This window comes from Perognathus longimembris, chromosome 5 (assembly GCF_023159225.1).
Source record: "Perognathus longimembris pacificus isolate PPM17 chromosome 5, ASM2315922v1, whole genome shotgun sequence".
NCBI classification, from domain to species: domain Eukaryota; kingdom Metazoa; phylum Chordata; class Mammalia; order Rodentia; family Heteromyidae; genus Perognathus; species Perognathus longimembris.
The window spans coordinates 32,337,163-32,361,682 of record NC_063165.1 but is presented as its reverse complement, the minus strand read 5'-3'; the positions used below and the strand labels follow the sequence as shown (position 1 = coordinate 32,361,682).

The 24,520-nt window shown below is 35.2% G+C and overlaps 1 protein-coding gene across 6 annotated transcripts in view; it reads left to right on the top strand.

Annotated features, from left to right (window-relative positions):
* Positions 1-24,520, top strand: part of LOC125351633 (ABI family member 3 binding protein) — a 192,447-nt gene that overhangs the window by 98,749 nt on the left and 69,178 nt on the right. For 5 of the 6 annotated variants that reach the window (XM_048346517.1, XM_048346515.1, XM_048346512.1 and 2 more), the window contains 14 exons: positions 853-924; positions 1,515-1,589; positions 11,107-11,169; positions 12,259-12,336; positions 12,936-13,010; positions 14,245-14,319; positions 17,444-17,485; positions 18,876-18,956; positions 19,376-19,423; positions 20,285-20,347; positions 20,467-20,544; positions 21,175-21,222; positions 22,745-22,804; positions 23,879-23,968. In XM_048346517.1, coding sequence (XP_048202474.1) covers positions 853-924; positions 1,515-1,589; positions 11,107-11,169; positions 12,259-12,336; positions 12,936-13,010; positions 14,245-14,319; positions 17,444-17,485; positions 18,876-18,956; positions 19,376-19,423; positions 20,285-20,347; positions 20,467-20,544; positions 21,175-21,222; positions 22,745-22,804; positions 23,879-23,968 — 948 coding nt within the window. The remainder of the gene's footprint in view (positions 1-852; positions 925-1,514; positions 1,590-11,106; positions 11,170-12,258; positions 12,337-12,935; positions 13,011-14,244; positions 14,320-17,443; positions 17,486-18,875; positions 18,957-19,375; positions 19,424-20,284; positions 20,348-20,466; positions 20,545-21,174; positions 21,223-22,744; positions 22,805-23,878; positions 23,969-24,520) is intronic. The other variant, XM_048346514.1, reaches the window with a different exon arrangement.

The following is a 24,520-nucleotide window of genomic DNA, read 5'->3' as shown; positions in this document are numbered from 1 at the left end:
AATTTAGGATCCTAAGGAGGCTCTCACTGACAAGGTGTTGTTTGTTTGGTTTGGTGGTTTGTTTTTTTTTTATAATTTGTGGTCATGTTTTAAAACTGTTTTTGATTCTTTTTATTTATTTTATTTTATGTCACTAAACAGATTTATATTTTCCTTAAATGTTTTTTACTCAATTGTTTCTCTTCTCAGAGAAGACATTTGTAATACTTCTGCAGACTCCTTAGAATTCCTAGCATTTCTGTGTGTGAAATATCTAAAACTTATGAACTTTTCTTATAAAACCACGTAATTACTAACACTCAACTTCTAAAAGTATTGGTTGGATATTTTGTAGATCAAGTATGCTTTGTACTGTTTGAATTTAAATGAAATGTATATAATCACATACATTAATCTACCTGAGAAAACCAAGAAACTAAATAAAAGTAAAGAGAAGAGCCCAAATACTTCAGATCCAGTGAGTTGATGATGAAAAATTGAAAAAGAAATTTTAAGTCAGGCAAGGTAACTGGCACTGCATTTGGAAGTCAGAAACAAAGTTGTGCACTCAAAGTCAGCCTGGTTTACATAGCAAGATCCTGTATATAAACACATAAATATATGTTTGCATACACATATATGTCTGTATGTATCACACACATGTACATATAAGTGTATAATATATGGACATGGATACATACATATATGTGTGTGATATATATGTCACAGAAATACAGAAGAAAAACTGATAAAGACTTCTTAGTTGACATCAAATAATTGCCTTTGTGGGTTTGTTGTTTTTTTCTGCATTAGATTTTTTTCTCTCTGTTACTTGAACCCTAGGTTATGACTATTCTGTATGTTTTGTTGCAGCTCCAAAAAGGCTTCCAGAATTTCCTGAGGCAAAAACACCCTTCCCTTTTGAGAAACCTGGGGGTACCTTGGGTAATAAAAGTATATTTGATATTACAAACTTGGGTGATGGGGTGAGGTATAATCCAGTGGTAGATTGCCCATATGATATTTCTAAGAGCTTGGATTTGATCTCTCGTCCCTACTCATACATGCAATAGTAATAATGGTAATAATAATGATGATAATAATAATAGCATGAATGGTAATGGTTTGTTTCTGTACAATATGCTTACTAGTTTCTATCTCTAAAATCCTCAGTTAACTTGGGCAAATAAATAAGTGGTTTATTTGACTAAAAAGACAAAAAATACTTGATTAGATTGTCCATTAAAGTAAAAAATATCATCAACTCAGTAATTTCACATAATCCAATTGTTTGGTTTTCTGTCCTTTAAATTGTGGAGACTGGAAAACCAAACTCTTCTCTCCCTGCCCACTAATAAACTTTTGTCTGGATGGCAGCATATTGATATCTTCTCAATATATTATGACTTTGTGTAGACTGTGTATAAGCTGTTTCAGTCTTCTGGTAGCTATTTCACTATATCTGCAACCCATTTCTGTCCTTTTTTTTCTTCTTAAAACAAATTTTCAGCAAGTTCCATTTCTTTTCCCTGTAGCTTCAAGTGAAAAGCCATGGATGGTGCCCACAGCTAAAACCTCTGAAGATTCCAAGGTTGTGCAGCCTCCAACTGGTAATTGCATTCTACTTTAAAGCAGATTGTTAAAAAGTTTTTACTTATCTTCAAACTCTTAGCTTTTGGACTATAACACAGAGGACACAGAGTTCTTTTGGGTTTCTCTTGAGCAGCCTCTCCGTTTTAGTTTCTGTGATTATTCATGAGCAAACTGACTGTGAAACTGATCCTTAGGTCATGAGTTCCTTAAAAAAAAAATCTGCATTGAACCAAGCATTGGGATATAGTGAAAGCATAGTGTGGAGTGGAGATTGCAGAATGAAAAATAGTCAAAAATGGAACATATGGGAAATACTGATAAATGAAAGGGTTGTTTTACCTTTATTTCTACTAAAGCCATGTTGTGGTCTTGCCCTGATGGAGTGAGGACAACTGTTAATGCAAAAAGATGTAGATTCCTTATTCAGCTGTTCTTCCACTGCAAGAGCAACCACAGGTTTCCAGGGAGCTGTGGGACTTGTCCTGGGCTGTAAGAGTTTTAACAAGTTTAGTAAGAGACCTATGTGAACATGATCATTATTACCAGGAATTCCTCAGGGTGACTTTTATGACATTTTGTGTGTATATCTGTGCTACCTGGAAGGTTGGCATAATCTGGACTCTTGCTATCTAACAATAACCCAGGTAAATTATATGAGCAGACACAACAGTTTCTTACTTTGTCTTGAAATATTTCATGTGGCTGTGAAGAATCATCAGATGGGTCAATAAGAAACTAGTAGTACTCTAATCAGTATGAATGATTTTTTAAAAAGACATAAAAATAACATCCAGTAGCTGATAAAATATGTCGTGCTTCTACTAATGTGCCATACATCCATCTGTGCTCCAATGTAAGTATTCTGTAGCATCTTCCTAATTTATGTTAAATATAAAACTAAAAGGAAAATTTTGCACACTACTCATGATTTGAGAGTTCTTATATTGATATGAGAATTTCATTTATTCAACCTTGAATTAAAAAAAATTGATTTTGTGTGAATTTGTTCAAAGGTTTTATTTCTTAGTTTCAATATAGGTGGTTATTTACTTTATTTTCCAGTTACTCCGGTGTCTTTCTGTTACAATTATTGTCAGAATTAAGAAAGATGATGCCAGGCACCAGTGGTTCTCTTGCCTGTCATTTCATTTCAAAAGGAAGCTAATACCAAGAGAACTGTGATTTCAAGCCAGCGTGGGCAGAAGAAATCTGTGAGATTCCATCTCTAATTAATCAGCAAAATGCTGGACTGGACATGTGGTTCAAGTGGTAGAGTTGCAGCCATGAAGCAATAAAGTTTAGAGACAGAGGAGTTTAAGACATTACTGGCTCAGAAATACATATGTACATATGGAAGGAAAGAGATAGAGATAGTGTGTAAAGAATGGTCCACAAAATCATGAGGCACCAATTTCAATTATTGTATCCTTTGAAGAAACAAGATCACAAACTAAGTGCATCTTGGTTTTTGACTCACAATACAGTGCTTATTATCACAATATTTACTTTTTGATTGGTGGTACTGGGATTTGAACTTGGGTACTTAAGCCATGTTCCAAGCCCTTTTTGTACTCATTATTCTTTGGATAGAGTCCCTTTTTTCCTGTCCACCCAATATCATGATCCTTTTATGTACGCTTCCAGCTGGGATGACAGGCACATACCACTATGCCTTACTTCTTTATTAGTTGATGTGGAATCTTATAAACATTTCACCCAGGTTTGTCTCAAACATAATCCCTCTTCTTTCAGACTCCTGAATAGCTAGGATTACAGATGTGCACCACCATACCACTATATTTACTACTCAAAAGCTAACAGAGATCATGTGTGGTTGAATAGAATTGGGCTCATTTAATTATTACAATGGAGAAGACAGGCTAGGAAGAACTTTATGTTAGAACTTACTAGAAGATTTTTGCCTGATGTTAAATGATTGACAGAATGATCCAAGGAAGTACAGTTGTGAACTGGGATAGATATAATCAGGAAGTAAGAGAGAATCTGTGAATGAAAGTCTTTGTAATTTTTTTTTTAATGTCAGTCATGGGGTTGAAATCGAGGCCTGGACACTGTCCCTGAGCCTCTTTGTGCTTAAGGCTAGTGCTCTACCACCTTGAGCCACAGCATCACTTCCAGTTTTCTGGTGGTTAGTTGGGTATAAGAATCCTATGGACTTTTCTACCTCGGCTGGCTTTGAAACTCTTCAGATTTCAGCCTCCTGAGTAGCTAGGATTACAGGTGTGAGCCACCAGTGTCCAGCCAGTTAACTGGATGCAAAGATGAACAGAATTAAGAAGCACAAGCTAGCTATATTCACTAGAATGTAAAAGAGTAAAGTTTGTGTTTTAAATGGTGGTACTGTTTTGTCAGTATCTGACAGAATTACAGAGTAGTCTTGATTTTATGTTGCTCCATTGGCATTACAAAGTGACCTCGTCTAATATTAGTGTTCTTCCAGATTGTTAACATTCAACATAGATATGTGGTACCTGTGGTACCACATCAACTCTTTGATGCTCTTTGATTAATCAATCATTAAACATGATTTACAATTTTATTGTGTAAAATTCATTCTGCTTTAGTGCTTACTGGAATTGAGGGTGGTCCAAATTTACACTCTGTATAAAAAATTCAGTATAAGGACTCTCAAAGTGATTTCTAATCATGTTTTGAGTTTAAAGGCTTTTGAAGAACTTAACCTACATTCTGGGTACTGAAATTCCTGGGTAATTTACAATAGTTTTTGGTAATAATGCAACATGATATTTAAAATTTAGATTATCCCAAGAAATCTGAGATGTGTAATTTTCATATATATTCTCCCCACTTTTAGTTGGTTTGCCCATATCTTTCATTAGTGGTGCATTTTGCAATTTCACTATTTGGAAATGTATACATAATAGAGTTGATTGAGTTTGATTTCCTTGGCAAATCTAATTTTCCATAAAGCATATAAAGAAAATCATAAAAATGTGTTCTATAATTATATACTAGAATATAAAATTATTCATGAATTTAAAAGGAATGTTAAAAGAAAGTTAACCAGATTTTAGAAGTATTTGAATGCTTGTGAGTTATTGAGGGAAAAAGTCATCTTTCTGAGAATTCAATAATATTGGTTTTATGTCCTATTCTAGAAAACTGTCAATATCTTTTGCTCTTAGGTAAAATGTGCATTTGCATTCATGTAATCACATGCTGGCGGATCACTGCTCTATTGGAATGATATAATTTATATTTGTATAGCAGTTTTTCTTTAAAGACTCAAGATCCCTGGAAACAGAGTTACTTTATTTTATATTGAGTAAATGAACAAGTTAGCAAGTTATATGCGAGAAGCTGGCTAGTTGTTAAACTCTATTCTTACCATGATTATGATTACTAATCTGTGAGCTGCAGAGAGAGGCAGAACTGGGCTATTAAAGAGCTCTCAGAACTTCATTGCCTCCATTTATAAAAGGAAATCATATATAAATTTTCATCAGGTTGTTATGTCTTAGAACAATTGTGTAAATTATTACTATACAAAAGACACTTCACTATCACTACACAAGAGGCACTCCAGGATCACTGTCTTACTACAGTGAACTCTTACATTGACTGTATCTTGTTCCTGCCATACTTTCCATCCCAAACTTCTTGTACTGCTGCATGCCAATCATGGCAGTATTAAAAAAAAATATCAAATTATTTAATTACAGAAAAGCAGGAATAGAGGAGAAAAGAGATGCTAAGCTCAAATATCTATGAGAATTTCAAATTACTTTTGGGTCATCATTTGACTTTACAATTTTTTAAGGAGAAATAGAAAGAATATGTTCAGAGTTCCCTGAAGAGCTTCTGATATTCTGTGAACCTCATGGTAGGTATGGTAAATTACCTCACAGAGCATCTCTGTTTAGTTAGAGTAGCCTTGCATCACTCTGCTAACCTGCATAGGTTAGCAGAATCAATGTAGCAATGTAGCAGAATCAATGTAGAGGACAACTGACTATATTTTCCATGGGCACCAGAACTGAAGAGGCCAGTGCACATACCATGAGTTTATCAGCTCACTGGTCGAGTATATATATAATTTCTAGTAATAAGTGGAATGTAAGAGATGGAAATGAACATTCTGTTTCTGAATTGATAATGCCCTCAGTGTTGAACCTCCATGATTTACTTTGTAAAAAACAAACAAAAAAACAAAACAAAAAACAAAAACAAAAACAAAAAACCCCCACAAAAATCAACCTCTGATTTAGGCCCAGATGTGTTTCAAAATCAAATAAAGGAAATAGTTATGACTCCAAAATGATTCATTGCATTTGTGTTCATCCCTAGATAACCTTTTGCCTTTTCTTCCCTCAAAGTGTCCAGATAAATTGTTTTTGTCCATGTTTACTAAGAATTATTATTAAAACTTCTTCCTCAAGTAAAATTATTTCCCATTAAACCATAAACACTTTTGTTTTAGAGCCTTTCTTTGACAGAGAATCAAAATAGAGAATGGTTATCTTTAGCCGTTTTATCCCCGTCTAATTTTGGAGCTTCCAGTAAGAGTTCAGCCCCAATTGTTTCCAGTGCTAAATTCTTTCAGTATTTCATAGGACTCTAGTAATTTTCAGCATCTGTTTAAGCTCAGTAAATTATTAAAACTGAAAACCGGAATAATGAAATGCACAGAAGTGGTCTAATGGTCAGACCATTTTGGCCACCACTGATTTGTTCAAGGTAGTTGAAAAGAAGTAAACTCTATATTTGGATTTTATTGCCTACCCTGAGAAGTGTTGATTAGCACAGAAGTAGCCCACCCAATTGGATTAAGCTCAGAGAGAAGAAAAGGTAGGAATGAGTTGTGGTGTTAGTGCTTTGAGAGCAGGGAAATAGAATTCAATGACAGCAGATGGTTTACAGATTCACTGTGGCCTCTAAGAGATTTATGTTCTCAGCCTTTGATTTTATTTCACAAGCATTCCTTGCAGGCAATATTTTCACAAATTTCAGGGCAAAGACAAAAGGTATTTTGTTTTCCATTAACTAAAGAAAGCATTATTCATGTACTTTGATACTTCTGAGAATTCTTCCTATGGTGTGGGACTTTGCTAACTACTTACTATGTTTATTCACTGCTTATTTATACACACTTTTAGAACCCTATCCCATATTGCAGGCTATGCAACCCCATTCAGGTATTTGTGTAGTAGAGGTTTTTGCGCATTTATTTGAGTGTTACTTTTTTTTGCCAGTCCTGAGGCTTGAACTCAGGGTCTGACCACTGTCCCTGGCTTCCTTTTGCTCAAGGCTACCACTCTGCCACTTGAGCCACAGCACCACTTCCAGCTTTTTGTTTATGTGGAGCTGAAGAATTGGACCCAGGGCTTCATACATGCTAGGCAAGCACTCTACCACTAAGCCATATTCCCAGCACTCTGAGCTTTTTTACTCAAGGTTAGCACTGTACCACTTGAGCCACAGCTCCACTTCCAGTTTTTTGGTGATTAATTGGTGGTAAGAGTCTCATGTACTTTTTGCCTGGGCTGGCTGGGAACCATGATCCTCAGGTCTCAGCCTCCTGAGCTAGGATTATAGGCTTGAGCCACAAATGACATGTTATAAATTCAATAAAGAATATATTCATTTATTCTCTAAACAAAGCCAGAAAGTCAATTTATTATTTTTGAAGAACTTATAGGACCTCATCTGCCAAACCTTCTGTTATTTTATTTATTATAATAGAGGTTTTGCAGATTAATTTTATTGGAGAACCCCGATGTAGGAAGCTGTAGAGTAAGCTTAGAGTTCATAATGACCATGGTAAAACTTTTGCCTCTATGAGCTCTTCTACCTAAGAGTTTATGTGTGAAAGGGGAAATTTTTGTATAGTTATTTATTTTTCAGGGAATTTGAATAAAATAAAATAAATCCTTGATGATTTGAAGTGTTTCATGTTTCTACCAGGAAATTTTCAGGATGGGATTTTGAAAGTAAAACTGGACAAGACATAATTACCAAACAGGTTTTTAGGGACATTTAGACTAAATGATAATATAGTTTCTTTCATATCTATTTTTGGGAAAATCTGAAAGTAAAATTTAATTATAAATCATGACTGTTTTGCCATAAATCGATATTACTTCTAATAACCATTATATTTAAACATCTATTTAATTTGCACTAAATGTTCTGACTTCTGGTCATAGAATAGCAGGGCTAACACAGCAGAGGAGCTATTAGCATTTCAAATGACTGTAGCATTTTCTCCGCTAACGATAGGTGATAGAAGATGCTCACCTATGTGTAATAATGGACAGTATCATATAGACTGCCTACAAAACAGTTGCTCTTCAGCTGTTCATTAATTTTGTGTTTGGAGAAGCTTTCTAGAAATCAGGCCCAATAACTTTCTGAACTTTACACCACTGTAGAGAATTAGGTTAGAGGAATAAAGAACTATGATATTTAGAGAATTTTTCAGAGAATCCTATTTCTGTTCTCTCCTCTGACATTTATAACTTCAACATTAAAAGATATTGTTTAGTTCAAGAATTAAATCAGATAGTGAGCGTCTCAAAGCTGCTTAAACAATGTAAAACTTTGAGTGAGTAGTTGTGTGCTTTTAGCATTTTTAAAAATATATTTTTATTATCAAACTGAATTACAGAGAGGTTACAGTTTCATACATTAGGCATTGGATATATTTCTTGTACTGTTTGTTACCTCGTCCCTCATTCCCCCCTCCCCCTCCTCCTTTCCCTTCCCCCTCCCATTAGTTGTTCAGTTGTTCAGTTCATTTTCACCAAACAGTTTGTAAGTATTGCTTTTGTAGTTGTTGGTCTTTTTTTTACCCTGTGTCTCTCGATTTTGGTATTCCCTGCCAATTTCCTAGTTCTAATACCAGTATACCCGGTTTCCAATATACTCAGATAAGATACAGAGATAGTGTAGGCACAACCACAGGAAGGTGATACAGGAATATCATCAATAATAGAGGCACATTCTGCTTAGCTCTTAGAAACCACAGAACTAGAAATAACAAAGGCTAAGTCTGATGAAAGATGTCTTACTTGAATTTTAAGTATTCTTGAGAAAATGGTTTTAAGTTAGAGATAATTCCTAACAATTAGGAACTTGTAGATATAAATTATAATAGCTAGGGAAAAGTAGTAAAAATCGAGTAAATCCCAACAAATGTCTTGTAGAAATAATTCCAGTGAAGTTGTTAGCCTGATTTGGAACCTCTAGAATGGATGGCAATTATAAACATGAGAAATAGGCAAAGTGAATAAATATAATTTTTAGAATAAAAATACCGACAATAAATAGGCTCAATTTTAGTAAATGGAAGGGAGATTTGGGGATTAGGATATGGTAAGACAGTGATGGCATTTGTCAAAGGTAAAGATAGAAATTAAAAAGCTAAACTATTAACTCATCATTTCTCACCAATACAACAAGATTAAACACAAGTTAACATACGTTTCCTAACTTACTTAGAATTGAACAGAGACAATATGGCTGAATGATGATTTGAGCATGGGTTTTTATAAAGCAAGCCAAAGTTCAGAAATGGACAGAAATTTTAGCAAGGTGAACATTCCTTCCTGTTAAAACCCCACAGTGTAATAGATGTAGTCACAGAATATGTGTATGTCTTAACTCATTATATTGTTATTTTGGTGACTTTGTAAAGATTCATCTTCATAAATTTAAAAGTGTTTACTGCTTCATTATATGCAGAACAATGGCAGCTGTTCTTTACTTTCAGACTGTGTTTATACAATCTAATGATATCTCCAGGTATCTCCAACCAGCAATGGCTCCAAATCATGGAGTCATCACTGAATTATAAATAGACCCAGTGAATAACAATTTTTTCTTCTGTACACCAAATTAAATAAACAAAGAAAAGCAAGCAATATCCAAATAATTCCTACTTTCTCTATGTCTTCTTTCTATAGTGTCCATTCTTCTTCTTCTTCTTTTTTTTTTTTTTTTTTTTTTTGCCAGTCCTGGGCCTTGGACTCAGGTCCTGAGCACTGTCCCTGGCTTCTTTTTGCTCAAGGCTAGCCCTCTACCACTTGAGCCATAGTGCCACTTCTGGATTTTTCTATATATGTGGTGCTGAGAATTGGAACCCTAGGCTTCATGTATATGAGGCAAGCACTCTTGCCACTAGGCCACATTCCCAGCCCCAGTGTCCACTGTTTGTACACACACAAAAAAACACACACCCATATTGTTTTGTGGTTTTGTTTTTTTTTTGTCATTGGGATTGAACTCAGGGCCTGGGTGTTTTCCCTGTGCTCTTTTTGCTCAAGGCTAGTGCTCTACCACTTTAAGTCACAACATCACATCCTGTTTTCTGGTTGTTAATTGGAGATAAGAGCCTAACTGACTCTCTTGCCTGAGCTGTCTTTGAACCATGATCCTCACATTATAGCCTCCTGAGCAGCTAGGATTAGAGGCATGAGTCCCTAGAACCTGGCTGTTTATGCTATTTTTCACATGCAGGCTCAACTCTTAGATGAATTGATAACCTACCTGAAAATTATTCAGTTTTTACCCCACACTCCTCATTTATGAGGAATATAAAATTGATCTTTAAATCCACTTTGATTGTAGAAAAGCTCATGCTTCCATAGAGGAACATGGAAAGAAGCTATCTCTAAGTAAAATGGCAGGAGGCATGGTGTCAAAAGAGAGACCTAGTCTTTGCCCTGCTCTTTCCCATCCTGTGGATGGGCTGGAAAATGCGTAGAACTTGACCATTCCAGCACATGACCGCTGTGATTGTCTTTACCTCATATTCATTATACAGAAGTCTGTAAACCAAGAGCGATGCCTACCTCACATATTTCTCAGGAGTAAAAGTAAGGTTTAAAAAGCTGCTCTAGGGCTGGGAATATGGCCTCCTGTAAAGTGCTCGTCTCATATACATGAAGCCCTGGGTTCGATTACTCAGCACCACATATATAGAAAAGGCCAGAAGTGGCACTGTGACTCAAGTGGTAGAGTGCTAGCCTGGAGCAAAAAGAAACCAGGGACAGTGGGTCAGGCCCTGAGTTCAAGCCCCAGGACTGGCCAAAAACAAAACAAAACAAAAAGCTGCTCTAGCTGAAGATGCCGTGCAAACTCTAAAGTAAGATGCTAAGTTTTACTTACTAGAAATTCTGAAGTTGTAGACTTTGGGCAAATAGCCTCCGTGGGGCTTCCATTTTTCTTTCTCTATAAAATCTGACTTTGTTTATTATTATCGTCATTGAAACTCTTACAGCCGGAATCACTTCATTATGAATACATAACTATGTGTACATATTACTCCAGGAGCCAGTGCCAGCACTTGCTGTATACACTTCTGCAGCTCAGAGCCATAAAGCCCAAAGCTAACATGGGGGTGGTGATGGCTAACTGCAGCAAAACACCAGAGTCCATTGAAACCCGAGTTAAACAATTGTTCACCCAGCACCATAATGTCAAGAAACCTTTGCAAATCAATCAAATTAACCTCACTTTCTTTCTCTCTTCTTTTTTTACCTTAAAAAAAAGCAACTTACAGTGTTTTCTCAAGCCCTGCAACTTCAGATGAGCACGAAAGAGAGCCTCACGCAGGTATACCCAGCTTTTCAGTTCTATCTTTGAATCCTAGAGGCTTGGATATAACATGGTAGTGACCTCTTTTAGCTTCTGTGGAGTGCACTCCACAGAGTGTCACAGAGAGAAAAGAATTTTATCCATGGCTGCCAGAGAAGGATTTCTTTACTTTCGTTAGTAAATAAGTTCTGAGAGCGCTGCAGATGCCACTGGGAGAAAGCAATATACTGACTTACCATTCTATTGTTCAGAATCATTGTAAACAGGTTTTAGACTCTTGGCTGTTTTCTGTAGAGCAGCAGTTCTCAAATGGGAGGTGATTTGGGACCCTTTCTCCCCACAGGGAACATTTGTCAACATTGGTAGAAACATCTGCTTGTTACAGGGAGTAGATGCAAGTGGCATCTGGTTCACAGAGACCAAGGATGCTGTCACACCTCTGTAGTGCACAGGGCAGCTTCCCACAACAACAAAACAATGATCTGCCTTTGATCATTAAGAGTGTGGTGGTGGGAAATTCTTAGGACAGACATGATCCATCTGTTGAAGGTCAGGCAGGCCCCATCTTTAGCACCCACTTCCAAATGCATCTACAGTGAGTTTAACTCACTCCAACAATTCCTTTTAGTAAGTGCTTAGTAAACACCTATTAAATTAAAGCATGATGGGAGATACCAAGGGAAGAGTGGTGTCTGCCAGATATAAATATGAGCCTCACTTATGTCGCCTTCTGTCAGTACTACTTGTGTCACGTTGAATAGAGTTGAACAAATTTAAACAGCCGAAGATAAGAAAAGTGAAAGAGAATGTTCATAATAGGTTCAACTAGCAGTATGAAGCAGAAAAGAGACAAAGTTGAAAGCAAGGTGTGTGTCTGAAGCATTGCTTTTTATTATTGTTTCTGATCTTTTAAGTATGTATGTTTTTCAAAGTGAGCTCACCTTCAACTCCTAGTGAATTGCTGGTTTAAAAGTGTTGTTAGTCAGCAATCCTGCAAGTGGTCTTGATAGTTTTTCTCCTACATGGGATAATTTATTACTTGTGAATTTGTATTATATTCCTAGGGCCCTCTGCTGCTTTTATAAATGTTGACATTTATTCCAACAGCAACAAGTGATCCTATGCTGGAATCTGTCCCACCTAAAACTCCTAGAACTCTTGAACAGCCAAGAGCAACAACACTGGGTAATGTTTTCAACAGAAAAATTGTGCTTTGTTTCCCATTTATATAAAAAAAATCCATAATCCATGTGAATGCCTTTTCTTCAAAATGACCATCCCATCCTGTCTAGTAATTTCTTGTAATGACCATTCCATCATGTCTAATAATTTCTTTCTTTTCTGTTTTTCCTGAATGTACACCTAGGATGTACTTTTAATGTAGTTATTTTTAATTTCTATTTTGATGTGTGTGTCTGTCCTTCTTTTATGTACTGAACTGTAACTGATGATATTTACCTCATCTCTAAAGTTGTAGAAGGGTTTGGAACCTGCATGGACATCATTATCTACATCATCTCATCTTCACTCATGGGTGTGACCTATGTTATCTCACTTTAACGTACCTCATGAATCTCCCTGGAGTCAGCTACTGAACATTTCACATTCTAACTTTTGCCCCACTCGAAATGATCATTTCAGCCATCAGCTTTCAAAGCCGCATGCACTTTTCATCCTTTGTCATGCAGCATGTGCATTGCACCATCTAAAAGCATGTTCAAATTTGGAAAATACCTCATTTTAACTGGGATTATTTGGTGGGATGGGGTGTTTTTTGCTTTCAGCTCCAAGTGAAATACCATTTGCTTCTCAAAAAGTGGAAACCTTTCCCAGTCATGAAATGCAACCTACAACACCTGGTAACTAATGATCTTGGTTTAATTGTACACTCTGAAACAACAGGTAAAGCGACAGAATGGAATTGGTCATGTTGACCTTTTCAGAACATTTCCCTTTATTTCTCTACCAGGAAATTCTTCAGAGAACTGAGTTATCTTATATATCTTCTTATAAATCTCAGGGTTTCCATAATCTTGATGCCTGTGTATTTTGAAGAATAATTTTTTTTATTTCTTTCAACATCATTGACCAGAATATAGCATCTGAAGCATACATGACACATTACATTAGAAATATTTCCTATTATTCTTTTATTTCGCTTTTATTAAATCAATTTAGATATGACTTGATCAGAGTATTTTATATAGTGTAGTTCAAGAACAAACAGTACCTAGTAGGCTTTGAGATCCTGGATGGATAAGATGAAGAAAGAGAGGAAATGACTCACAGTTTACAACAAAAAGTTATTACAATAATAGAGTTTTTTGTGCCTGGTGAAGATAACAGTAAACTACAAATTAAACAAATTCTGAGCTTTCTATTCTCTAAATCCAGGTTATTTTGTTTGTGTTTGTCCACTATTGACTACTATTCTGAGTTCTTAATTATACCTCATATCTGAAATGACCAAGTTGCTCACTTTCTTGTATATTTAATTGCATAATATATTCCTTGCTTCTCATGTAGAATTTTCTTTTTTTTCTTTTTTTAAGTTTTTATTATAAAACTGATGTACAGAGAGGTTACAGTTTCATACGTTAGGCATTGGATACATTTCTTGTACTATTTGTTACCTTGTCCCTCATACCACCTCCCCCTTCCCCCTTTCCCCCCCTGAGATGTTCAGTTCACTTACACCAAACAGTTTTGCAAGTATTGCTTTTGTTGTTGTTTCTCTTATTTTACCCTTTGTCTCTCAATTTTGGTATTCCCTTTGAATTTCCTAATTCTAATACCAGTACACACTGTTTCCCATACACTCAGATAAGTTTACAGAGATAGTGTAGATAAAATCACAAGAAGGTGATACAGGAACATCATCAATAGTAGAAACTACAGATTCATGTAGAATTTTAATCATTTGGGTCATTTGAGTACTCATTAGGAGGTCTTCTGTATAGAATGCATAGTGTTGGCCATTCTAGGAATACAAACAATTACAAAGTAGTTCTTGCACCTAAAAAGATTATCCACTTACAGGGACAATCTATTGAGAAATATCACTCACCAAAGCTATTATATATCTTTTTTCAGCTCCTCAGCAGACTACATCTACCCCTTCTACAACTAAACGTCGTCCCAGACCCAAACCACCAATAACCAAACCTGGTAAATAAATATCCCTTAACCTTTCAGGATATTTAATTCCAATGTTCATCTCTTGTAAGAAAGTAATTGTAAAAAAGAAAAGAAAAAACAAACAAACAAACAAACAAAATAGAAAGTAATTGTATGATTCTATAGAGTAGTTCCTTTTTAAAGTTTGAAATTAGTAGTGGTGCCAAACAGAAATGAAATGACTCTAGTAGTGTTTTTATTGGAAATTACGTAATATTTTTGCCTGTGAGTTTTGGGGTGAATTTAGAAAACGTTCTTGCTGCCACAGCATCATTGAGTGAGACATATAGCACCACACATTGTTTTGGTAGGCACCTATGTTTAAGCTTCTGATGGGTTGACAGTTTCTTTGTTGGTAACTATGCTTCCAGCTTTGCACAGGGCACCTTTCAAGCTGCTTATCATCATATCTGGGTGAGACATAATAATAGAAATACAGAATAAGATTCTAAAAGCTAAGAATCTATAATGGTTGTACAGAAGCGCCTGAGAAGAAACAATTAAATATACAGGCCTTACAATGTGTAAGATTTGGAGGAAAAATGGAGGGAGAGAGACAGACAGACAGACAGACAGACAGAGACAGAGAGAGACAGAGAGACAGAGAGAGGGAATAGCATGAATTTCAATATAGAGTTTTGGTGATTTAGTAGATAATCAATCTAAAGGTAACTTTTTTCATTGTCAAATAATATAAATATGATCATGTTCAATCAACTATGTTTGGCTAACTCTTTATATTTGCCATACACATACAACTTTACAGGATCTATACTCTTAAGATGCTTTAACACTATTTTCCATGAAATTTTACTACTTCTGGATTTATAACCAACTATTAACATATGGCAGGATTTTGAAAGGGTAATTCTGTTCTTTCTTGGAGAATATTTTATTATCTTGAGAATAACCTTTCTTTCTTTTCTATCATTACAAAGAACTGCAAGTCCAGGAACAAATACATCTAAAACATCTAGAAGTCCTGCAACAGTACAGACAAAGCTGGGGAATAAATAATGATATGTCCTTAGTGAATGTATGATTTCATCAGACCATGGAAAATGCAGTATCTAGCATTTATGCAATGTCTCAATTCAAAATGGCTCCTGTGAACGATACTAAATATCCCAGAGACCACACCAATTTCATGACTAGCATGGCTATGGATAGCTGGCCCTACAGTTAACAAATCTGAGTTGGGATTCAAACTGCTTCCTTGCTTTCAACCTAATCATTGAGTTAGAGACATAGTTTCATAGGCCCTCAAGTACAATTTTAAAATATCTCACCTCCATGTTTAAAGACTTACATAAAAATAACAAATATTAAGAATAAAAAGTGGACATTTAAAAAATTATGCATTAGAATCAGTCTTTGAGAATTATTACTTACTGTTACTCTTTACTGCCAATGCTTAATTAGACTGAGTATATTCTAAAAATATGTTCCAAACCAGGTATAAACTCCATATTCTATTATTTTCACTAAATGCTTCTCTGTAAATGAAACATGAAATATTTTCAAACATAGAATATTTTCAAAACTTCCAAGATGATGTATTCATTCCACTTAACATATAATTTAGCTTTACATCATCCTGGGTTTTAAATATTGAAATTCCTAAATACTGATCTGTTCATTATTTTGCTCCTTTATTGTTCCAACTCCCAGTAGAACACAATTTCTTTGAATGTTAAAATCTCTCTCATCTTCCCATTCCAAAAATGACATAAACACCTGGTCATTTACCCTGAACTTTTTTTAGTATTTCAAAAGTAGGGGTTGACCATTGTGTTATGTAACCCGAATGGTGCAAGAATTTCTGATTTGTATGTTAGCATTTGATGCATTTTTCCAGAGAAAGTGTGAAAACGCAATGAGATGATCTCATCTCCTCAGGCCCTTTGATATGACCACAGTGCTGCTCTGAGCTGTGTGAAGGATCATTATGTTCATGACTGTCACAGAGAAAACACAGAAATACAGCCAGGGGATTGAGGACCCCCTTGTCTAGGGCTACAGAATAATTTCCAATACCAAAGTTGAATGGAATTCTGATTGCTCTGAGTAACGACCTTTCAGCTGGAAAGGGGAGAAGTGTTTCCATCCTCTAAGAATTCTGCTTGTGTTGGGCTCCTCCATTCTCAAGCTGTAAGACCAGGAATGACTAGATTTTTCTAATACTCCGAGGATTTATAATTGGATATAATCTCGAACATTGGCATCTGCTTCACTCTTGGGAGATTTTAATGATGACATACTTAAAAAGAAGAAGAAGAGGAGGAAGGCTATTTGTTTTATAGGAAGAGATTCTTCTATCTCTCTCTAAAAAAATTACCAGATAAAAATAAATTGATTGACTCAATCTTGATTTTTTTTAACCTATCTAGAATTCCAGAATTTATACAAATGTTGATTTTTTTTTTTTTTTTGCCAGTCCTAGGGCTTGAACTCAGGGTCTGAGCACTGTTTCTGGTTTCTTTTTGCTCAAAGATAGCACTCTACCCAGGGCTTCATGCATGCTAGGCAAGCACTCTACCACTAAGCCACATTCCTTGCCCCAGATGTTGATTTTAAAGACTAGCTATGAGGAACTTTGTCACTACTTATTGTCATTATTTAATTTTTAGCCCCTAGCTCTAAGAAGAATGTTTCTCATTCTCAACGTAAAGAATCCTACATATGTATTTCTCCATTATAGTGTGCTTCCAATGCAGGATTATTAAAACAAGCGGGTTTTTTTTGTTTATTTTGTGTGGTTTTTTTTTTTTGTTGTTTAAGTGAGCATGGTTTATTTTTGTAATGAAGTGGGCAAGGAAGAAAACTTTTTACAAAAGAATTCTCATGGCTCTTTTTAAAGAGGTAGGTGTCAAACTGAAGGAAATTAGGAATTAGCAAGGGGACTATAGTTGGTCATAGCAGATATCCATTAGAAAAACTAGAATGAAAAAACTCCCACTTGAAATAAAAATAAAAAGGAAAAAAAAACTCCCACTTGAAGAGCATATGTGAACAAGAAACCTAGAGATTCTGGAAGCTATATGCCAGGAGGATTTAGCCTACATGTGAATGAACTTTTCAGCATTGCTTTTCATGTGACTTGCTTTTATTGCAGCTCCAGAACCTCAGACTCTTCCAACAACACAGTCAACCAAAGGTAATGAAGCTTCCTTTCATCAGAAAAAAATGACATTTAACCCCTTTTAGGGGCAACATTGTCTGTAGATTTGGTTTACCTTTAAACTATTTTTTGATTCCTCTTCAGATCTTTTTTGCAGGGATTCTTTTGTCAAAATACTACTCTGAGCTGGTGCTTCACCTAAGAGAAATTTGTAGACACACACAGAAACCACAGATTTTGATTTGACATATTCTTTATTGTTCTGCCTTATATTTGAGGAATTTGTCTTTAATTTGTTCTAACCTGGTTATTTCCAGTGGAAAGTCTTGCTTCCCTAAGGCATGTTTGCACTTAGAGTGAGAGGTGTTTTTCTTACTTTCAAAACTTTCAAACCATTTGCAGATTTTCTTGAAAAGCAATGCGATCTAAATAACATGGTGTGTCACTAGGAAATCCCATTAATAGATGGGGAAAAAAACTAAAAGCTACCAACCTTTATAGAATTTTCTCTTCTAAAAGAGAACAAAAATGTGTCTGAGTACCACCTTAGCCAATTACCCATATTTTCCTTCATAATGTGAACTCCTGGTTATTTTATTATATTCACATCTTCCAAAAGAGAAATGCCTTCTTTTTCCATTTCTCTTTCTAAAGTTAATTGGCTGCACTTTTATTCACTTTGTCTAAACACACGGGAATTAGTTTAAGTAGAAAAAGTAGTACATTGGTTGGCAAATTTTCATTATTTGTGTTTTCTCATCCTAGTAAACAGTTTTACAACCCCATATACATTTAAATAGATTTTGTCATGTTGCCTTTTAATTTAGTTCCTTCTTGGTGGTTTTAATACATTAATGCCACTTGTATTTTGTTCTATGGTCTTCGAGAAATATATATTTATATGTATAATATATAGTATATACATACTATATATATACCATATGACATATATACTATATAATCTAAAAAGTTTTTTCTCCTAAAATAGTGTTTGAATTAAAATTTGTTTTGCATCTACTGGCAATAGTAGGTATTCTAAATAATTTAATAATTTCTGCTTTGAGAGTTCTCCCCAATAAATTTTAACTTTTATTTCTAGCCATTTCTCAAAAGCAAACTTTCTCATGTTTCTTTAAGCATACACCACCACAACTTTTGTATCTATCACTTCTGTACATTTATGAAATTTTCCATCCAAAAATGAAATCATACTTTGATCTCCTGGACAGAGTATAGAACTTTGACAAAAAAAATTCAAAATGTCATGATCTCATGTTAATGGGTAATGAGAGAAAGTTGAAAAAAGCAGAAAGATATGTCTTCAACAAATCAAATGGCTTAAATGTGCATTTAAGTCACATGTAACATTTATTGACAGTTATAGAGCCACATTTCCTATATTAACTAGCTAATTTTCTTTCTTCAGCTCCATCAAAGACCAAAAGACCAGGTCATCGACCCCGCCCTAAAACCACACGTAGTCCAGAGGTGCCCAAGTCCACACCTGGTAAATGTTCAGGGTCCCTGAGAACATGGGATGTAGAATTTGGTAGGTGATTGAGTAGTTATCACCTACCTAAGTATCTGAGTATCCAGACCCAACCATTTCTTGCTAAAATCAACCTTACATATGTTTTCTTACTTTCTTTTGTAGTTGGTAAGTACACAAATTGGAAAGTTGGCATACAAGGTGAATTATTAAAGGCACCTTAAATTTTTGCATTTGGTACCTATTCATGATAGATAAAGTGTTAGAAAAAAATGGGGTAAAGAGGGTAGCTGTGAGAAATAAAGGGGCAATTGTGTTTGGAAAAAGTACACAGTTTAGGAAGAGTATCCTAACTTGAGATTCAATGTTTCCTTCCTACACCTCCCAATTCTTGATATAACTAGTGTTCTTGATTTTTTTTTTTTTTGCATTTATAGCTCTGGAACCCACCACAGTAAAGTCGGTGCTTATGGTACCCACAATCGGTAATTCTATCCCCTCTAGTTGCTTTGGTAGCTTATCACTTTTGCTTTTCACACTCTACACCCCAGGCATGACTACATTTCTGCCACTTCATCACATTGTCATCCCATGCTTTCCTTCATGTTTCCTATCTGGATGAAAAGAACCCGAAGACAGGAATAATCCACTGTGTTCATTTAGGGACGGTTTGTGGGCTTAGACACAACTTCTTGCTTCTCTACTGATGAACTATGCGTCTATCATGTGACCTGGTTTTTTTTTTTAAATCTATCAAGTTTTTCTTAGGGACATCTATGCTCATCCTGGATTGAACAAATGGTGTCTATTCTTTCCAGAGTTGTGGGAATATAATTTCATTTACTTTAAACACTCAACTTGTAAGACTTTCTCTAAAAACTTGCATGAAAAAAATGGCTTCTGCATTTCCATTTCTTTGAAAAATGCTTTTGAATATGTGTCAATAACCAGAGGTTATTGTTTATTTAGGGTCCAGTATAAAACCAGGGGTGCTCTTTACAACTTCAGAACACTGAAAGTCCAAAGATACCTTTATTATTGTTAGTAATGATATTGATACTGTTTCATTGAAATTTCTCAGCATTTGCAATCTGACTTACTTTTAAAACTCCCCAAAGCAGTGGCCATGTACAGTTCTAATTGCTTTTGCTTAAAGACACATTTTAAGCATTTCTTGAAACTTCTTCCTTCCAGGGGAAACTTAACAACGCAATTCCTCATACCCCAGGAATTAATTTTTATTTATTCATTGAGTTTGTAGAGTATGTTTGCTCAACGAAATGTCCTTAAAGTTTTGACAGTCAAAGCTATGACTATTATACTAATTTTAATACTTTTTTCTTTAGCATACAAACCATCCAAGAGACCTCAAATCACACACAGACCTGATGTACCCCCAATCCAGCCTGGTAATCACTGTTTTCAGTGTTTTGATCCAAAAGTAGGAAAACTATGTGTAAGTAATGTTAATCTTCATATTTACAGTTCAATTATGACACTAATTGTACCACCCTTCTTTTCTCCTCAGTTTCAGAACCACCACCAAAGCAATTACCCCCTAAGTCCACAATCACAGCAAAATCAGATATGCTACCAACTAAATCTGGTAAACATCATTTCCAATGCCTTAGCTGAACAACCTTTTCTCCTCTGGAAATTTTATAGACTATGTTGCTATAATAATTTATATCGTTTATAAATCATTGAACCAAAATATTATGATTTTTTCATTGTCTTCTCCAAGTAACCACAACAAATGTTTTAAGCACTGAATGAAGCAGTCCATGTGTGAGAAATTATACTTTCTTAAAGCACTTTTAGGCTGGAATTAAGAGAAGTCAAGCTTCTATTTTGGTAATTGCTACTGGACAGCAAGCCAGAAGGTTGACACTTGTACTTCTTTTATAGGCGTGACTGAAGAAAGACATGCTAGCTAGGGATTAGCTTCCTCTAAAATACCTAAGGGCATTTTAAATTATGATTATTAATCATGATTTTTCTACCACATGAAATATTTACATAACAGGTTTAAAAGTTCAACTGTTTTACAATTGAAATTTTTCCTAGGATTCCAATTAGCAAGAAATTCTAATCTGATAAGTGGCCAGTTCTTATAAACCTACAAGAAAAAAATCTACATCAACTTAGAATAAACTAAATTCTGTACCCTCTAAATTAGACACTGAACATTTAAAAGCTGTTTGATATTTGTTGCTTATTTCTTTTTATGATGCAGTCTTTGAGCCTATTGCATTTGAGACTGAAGCGCCATCTGTAACCATAGGTAACAATGCCTTTTTGGTCCCTGTTTCTCTGAACATGCTCCCTCATCTCTTCTTCCATTTGTATTTTTCTCCCATGTAAGATTATCATTCAATTTCATTTTATTTGTTTCTAAAAATTATTTACTGTCTTCAACAGAGGCCATTTTTAACATCAACTTAGGCATTCCATCCTAACATCTGACATTTTACTCCCTTTGGTCACCTTCATGCACATTCAGTTTGCTTCTAGTACTTGGCACTATCAAGAGTCATATGTGCTTTGGTCATCCATCTTCCAAACCAGGGAATTTCTGCAACCTCTGTGGCACATACAGTTTTTGAATGTGGGAAGGTGGCAATGAAAGAGCTGATTGGAGCTTGCCATGATAGTTCCTCATTGTCAGTCTTGTAGAAGTCCTTTCTTCTTTGATTCATACTATTCAAATGCAGCTAAGTCTTGTTGTCAATAAATTTGGTCTGTGACGTGAAATTCCAAACAAAATAGGGAAGGCCAGTTTTGGTTTGAGAGCCATCTGTTTTCATTGTGTCATCCTGCCTGTCTCCATTGCTTTCATGTGTTAGGAACTTTGTGCCATGCTGGCTTGAAGAGTCAGTAGAGTGAGTCTCTGTAGAAATGTTTGAAGGGTTTGGGGTGATGATAAATTCAGAAGTTACATATAATCTTATACATTTTAATGAAAAATAAAAGGCAATGATAATACCAGAATCATGATTTTTAATTAATTTCATATCTATGCAGAATCATTTCAGAAGGTTACAGAAGAGTAGAAATTCTATTTTTCAAAATCAAACAGAAAGTTGCATATTACATTTCACATGTTTTTCTTAATCATCTTTGTTTCTGTGTGTGTGTGTGTGTGTGTGTGTGTGTGTGTGTGTGTGTTATTGGGGATTGAACCCAGAGCCTTATGCATGGTAGGCACATGCTTGACTACTGAGCTATACCCCAGCCCTTCATCTCTATTCCTCAATCAGATAATTATCCACTTATTATCCATGATGTGAATACGTAAGGAAAAGTACTGGGCAGCAATAGCTCATTTATCATGAAGAAAAGGCACAAATTTACGTTTGCTCAGCTATCACAGATCCTTAGTAAATAAACTAAACATTTTCTAATTCTTTCCACAACTACCATGCCTTAAAAATCAATAATGGTGGCTAAAGCCATTTACATGCCAATGGATTTTTTTAATAATAATCTTGAGTAATTTAAAATAATGTATCAGAATTAAGAGAATTTCTTGGAGTCTGATTTTGAATAAAGGGTACAATAAAATAATTAAGCCAAAAAATAATTTTACTTGCCTTATAGCTATTCAAGGTATACATGGAATACTTAAAGGATGAATTTTGTGAGATAAACATGTCCAAGAAAATAGCTAGTGACAATAAACACTATTTCCCTAGAATTCAAAAGTTCTTTTCAAATATAAATGAGTGAAGAAGATTCATTTTCAAGATAAACTTACTTTTACATATTTCTCAATCTCTGTTGTTTATTGTGCTGCATTTGGTCAGTTTCTACCACAGACGTTGAACCTGTAATTATGAGAACTGTGTCGCCAGTGACAACTCTAGGTAATGGACTTTCATATTGTTAAGTATTCACATCTTCTCATTGTCTGATCCATAACTATCTGAATCAAGGATTGTTTACTTTCACAAAATTTTCTCATCAGCCTCATTCATCATATGACATTTCTTATGAGGAATATATTTAAAGTGTTTAAACACACTCTATCATCTAAGCTTCTCTGAAGCTAGTATATAGTGTCTTCTATATTATCCAGCTTCATTACACTCACACTTTATAAAGTCTATGATTCTACTCAAGTAATGTTCTTTGTTAAAGCTAAAATTCAAATAAAATTAGGAGTGTCTATTTCTTAAACATCAGCTATAATTCTGTGGGCATTTTACTTTTCTTTTTTGTTGCTGTTTTAAAGATATACAGGACATATTTGTTATGTATAGATGATTCTAGGAAATTAAAAGTACCTCTTGTAATAATTTTGATGGCTCTTGTGCCTAAACCAAGAAATTTCCAAAGACATCATTCAAAAGACAGGGTAGGCTGTGTGCCTCAGAGGTGATATTGACATACTGTATGTCAAGCACTCTTTGGGTCTGAACCTTTGAGAATCTGCTATTAGTAACTAACAATCAAGTTTTCAAAATAAAAAAATAAGGGCTGGGAATATGGCCTAGTGGCAAGAGTGCTTGCCTCATATACATGAAGCCCTGGGTTCGATTCCACAGCACCACATATATAGAAAAGACTAGAAATGGCGCTGCGGCTCGGGTTGGCAGAGTGTTAGCCTTGAGCAAAAAGAAGCCAGGGACAGTGCTCAGGCTCTGAGTTCAAGCCCAAGGACTGGCAAAAAAAAAAAAAAAAAAAAAGACGGGAGAACAAGAATTTGCAGCACAATAAAAGCCCTGTTTAAAAAAAAAAGAAAAGAAACTCATGCAATCTATCATTCACAAAAGAGCTATCAGTAGAAAAAAGTACATTTTTTTTTTAATATATGACCAGAAGCAACTTTTCCAAGAGATCATTTTTTCTTGAGACTCAAGTAAAATCTAGGGCCATGTACAATTATTTCTCTAGTTTCTGGAGGCATACGACTAAAATAACCAGTTTCCTTTCTTTAGCTCCAACAACAACTCAACGAGCAAGAACACGTCGTCCACGTCCCAAACATAAAACTACTCCGAGCCCCAAAATACCCCAGCCCAAACCAGGTAAATATGTTTCCTGGTTCCCATGGAGCCACATTGGAGTTGACATAGGGGTGGAGTCTTTACTTGCTACTGAATAACCTTGTGACCTTGACAAATAAAGGCCAGTCACAGAAAGCTCCTACTACCAATATAATGCTCTGGCTAATCCCTTTGGCTTCCTTATGCTGCTCATATGAGGATCTCCTGTGCCTGGGTATTTTGTTCTTTTTCTGAGGTACAGTTACACTTTGTGTTTTGATTCTAGATCAGCAAAAACAGCTAGCTAGGATATTTGATTCAAGCAGTTATAGATCTGACTAAATGCTACATTCGCATTTGTAAGGGAAATATTAGAAACAAAAATGATATAGTTAGTTGAGAAAGGAAGTTTCTTTTGTTATGGCTATTCATAAAAAGATATAAGAAATGTGGGCAACAACCAACATTTATTAAGCTTTACCAACTGTTAGACACACAACTAATTCCTAGAAAAGCTAATTAAAAATACTATGGCTGATATATATTATATAACATATAATATACACAATACACAATGCATATAGCTTCCCCAAG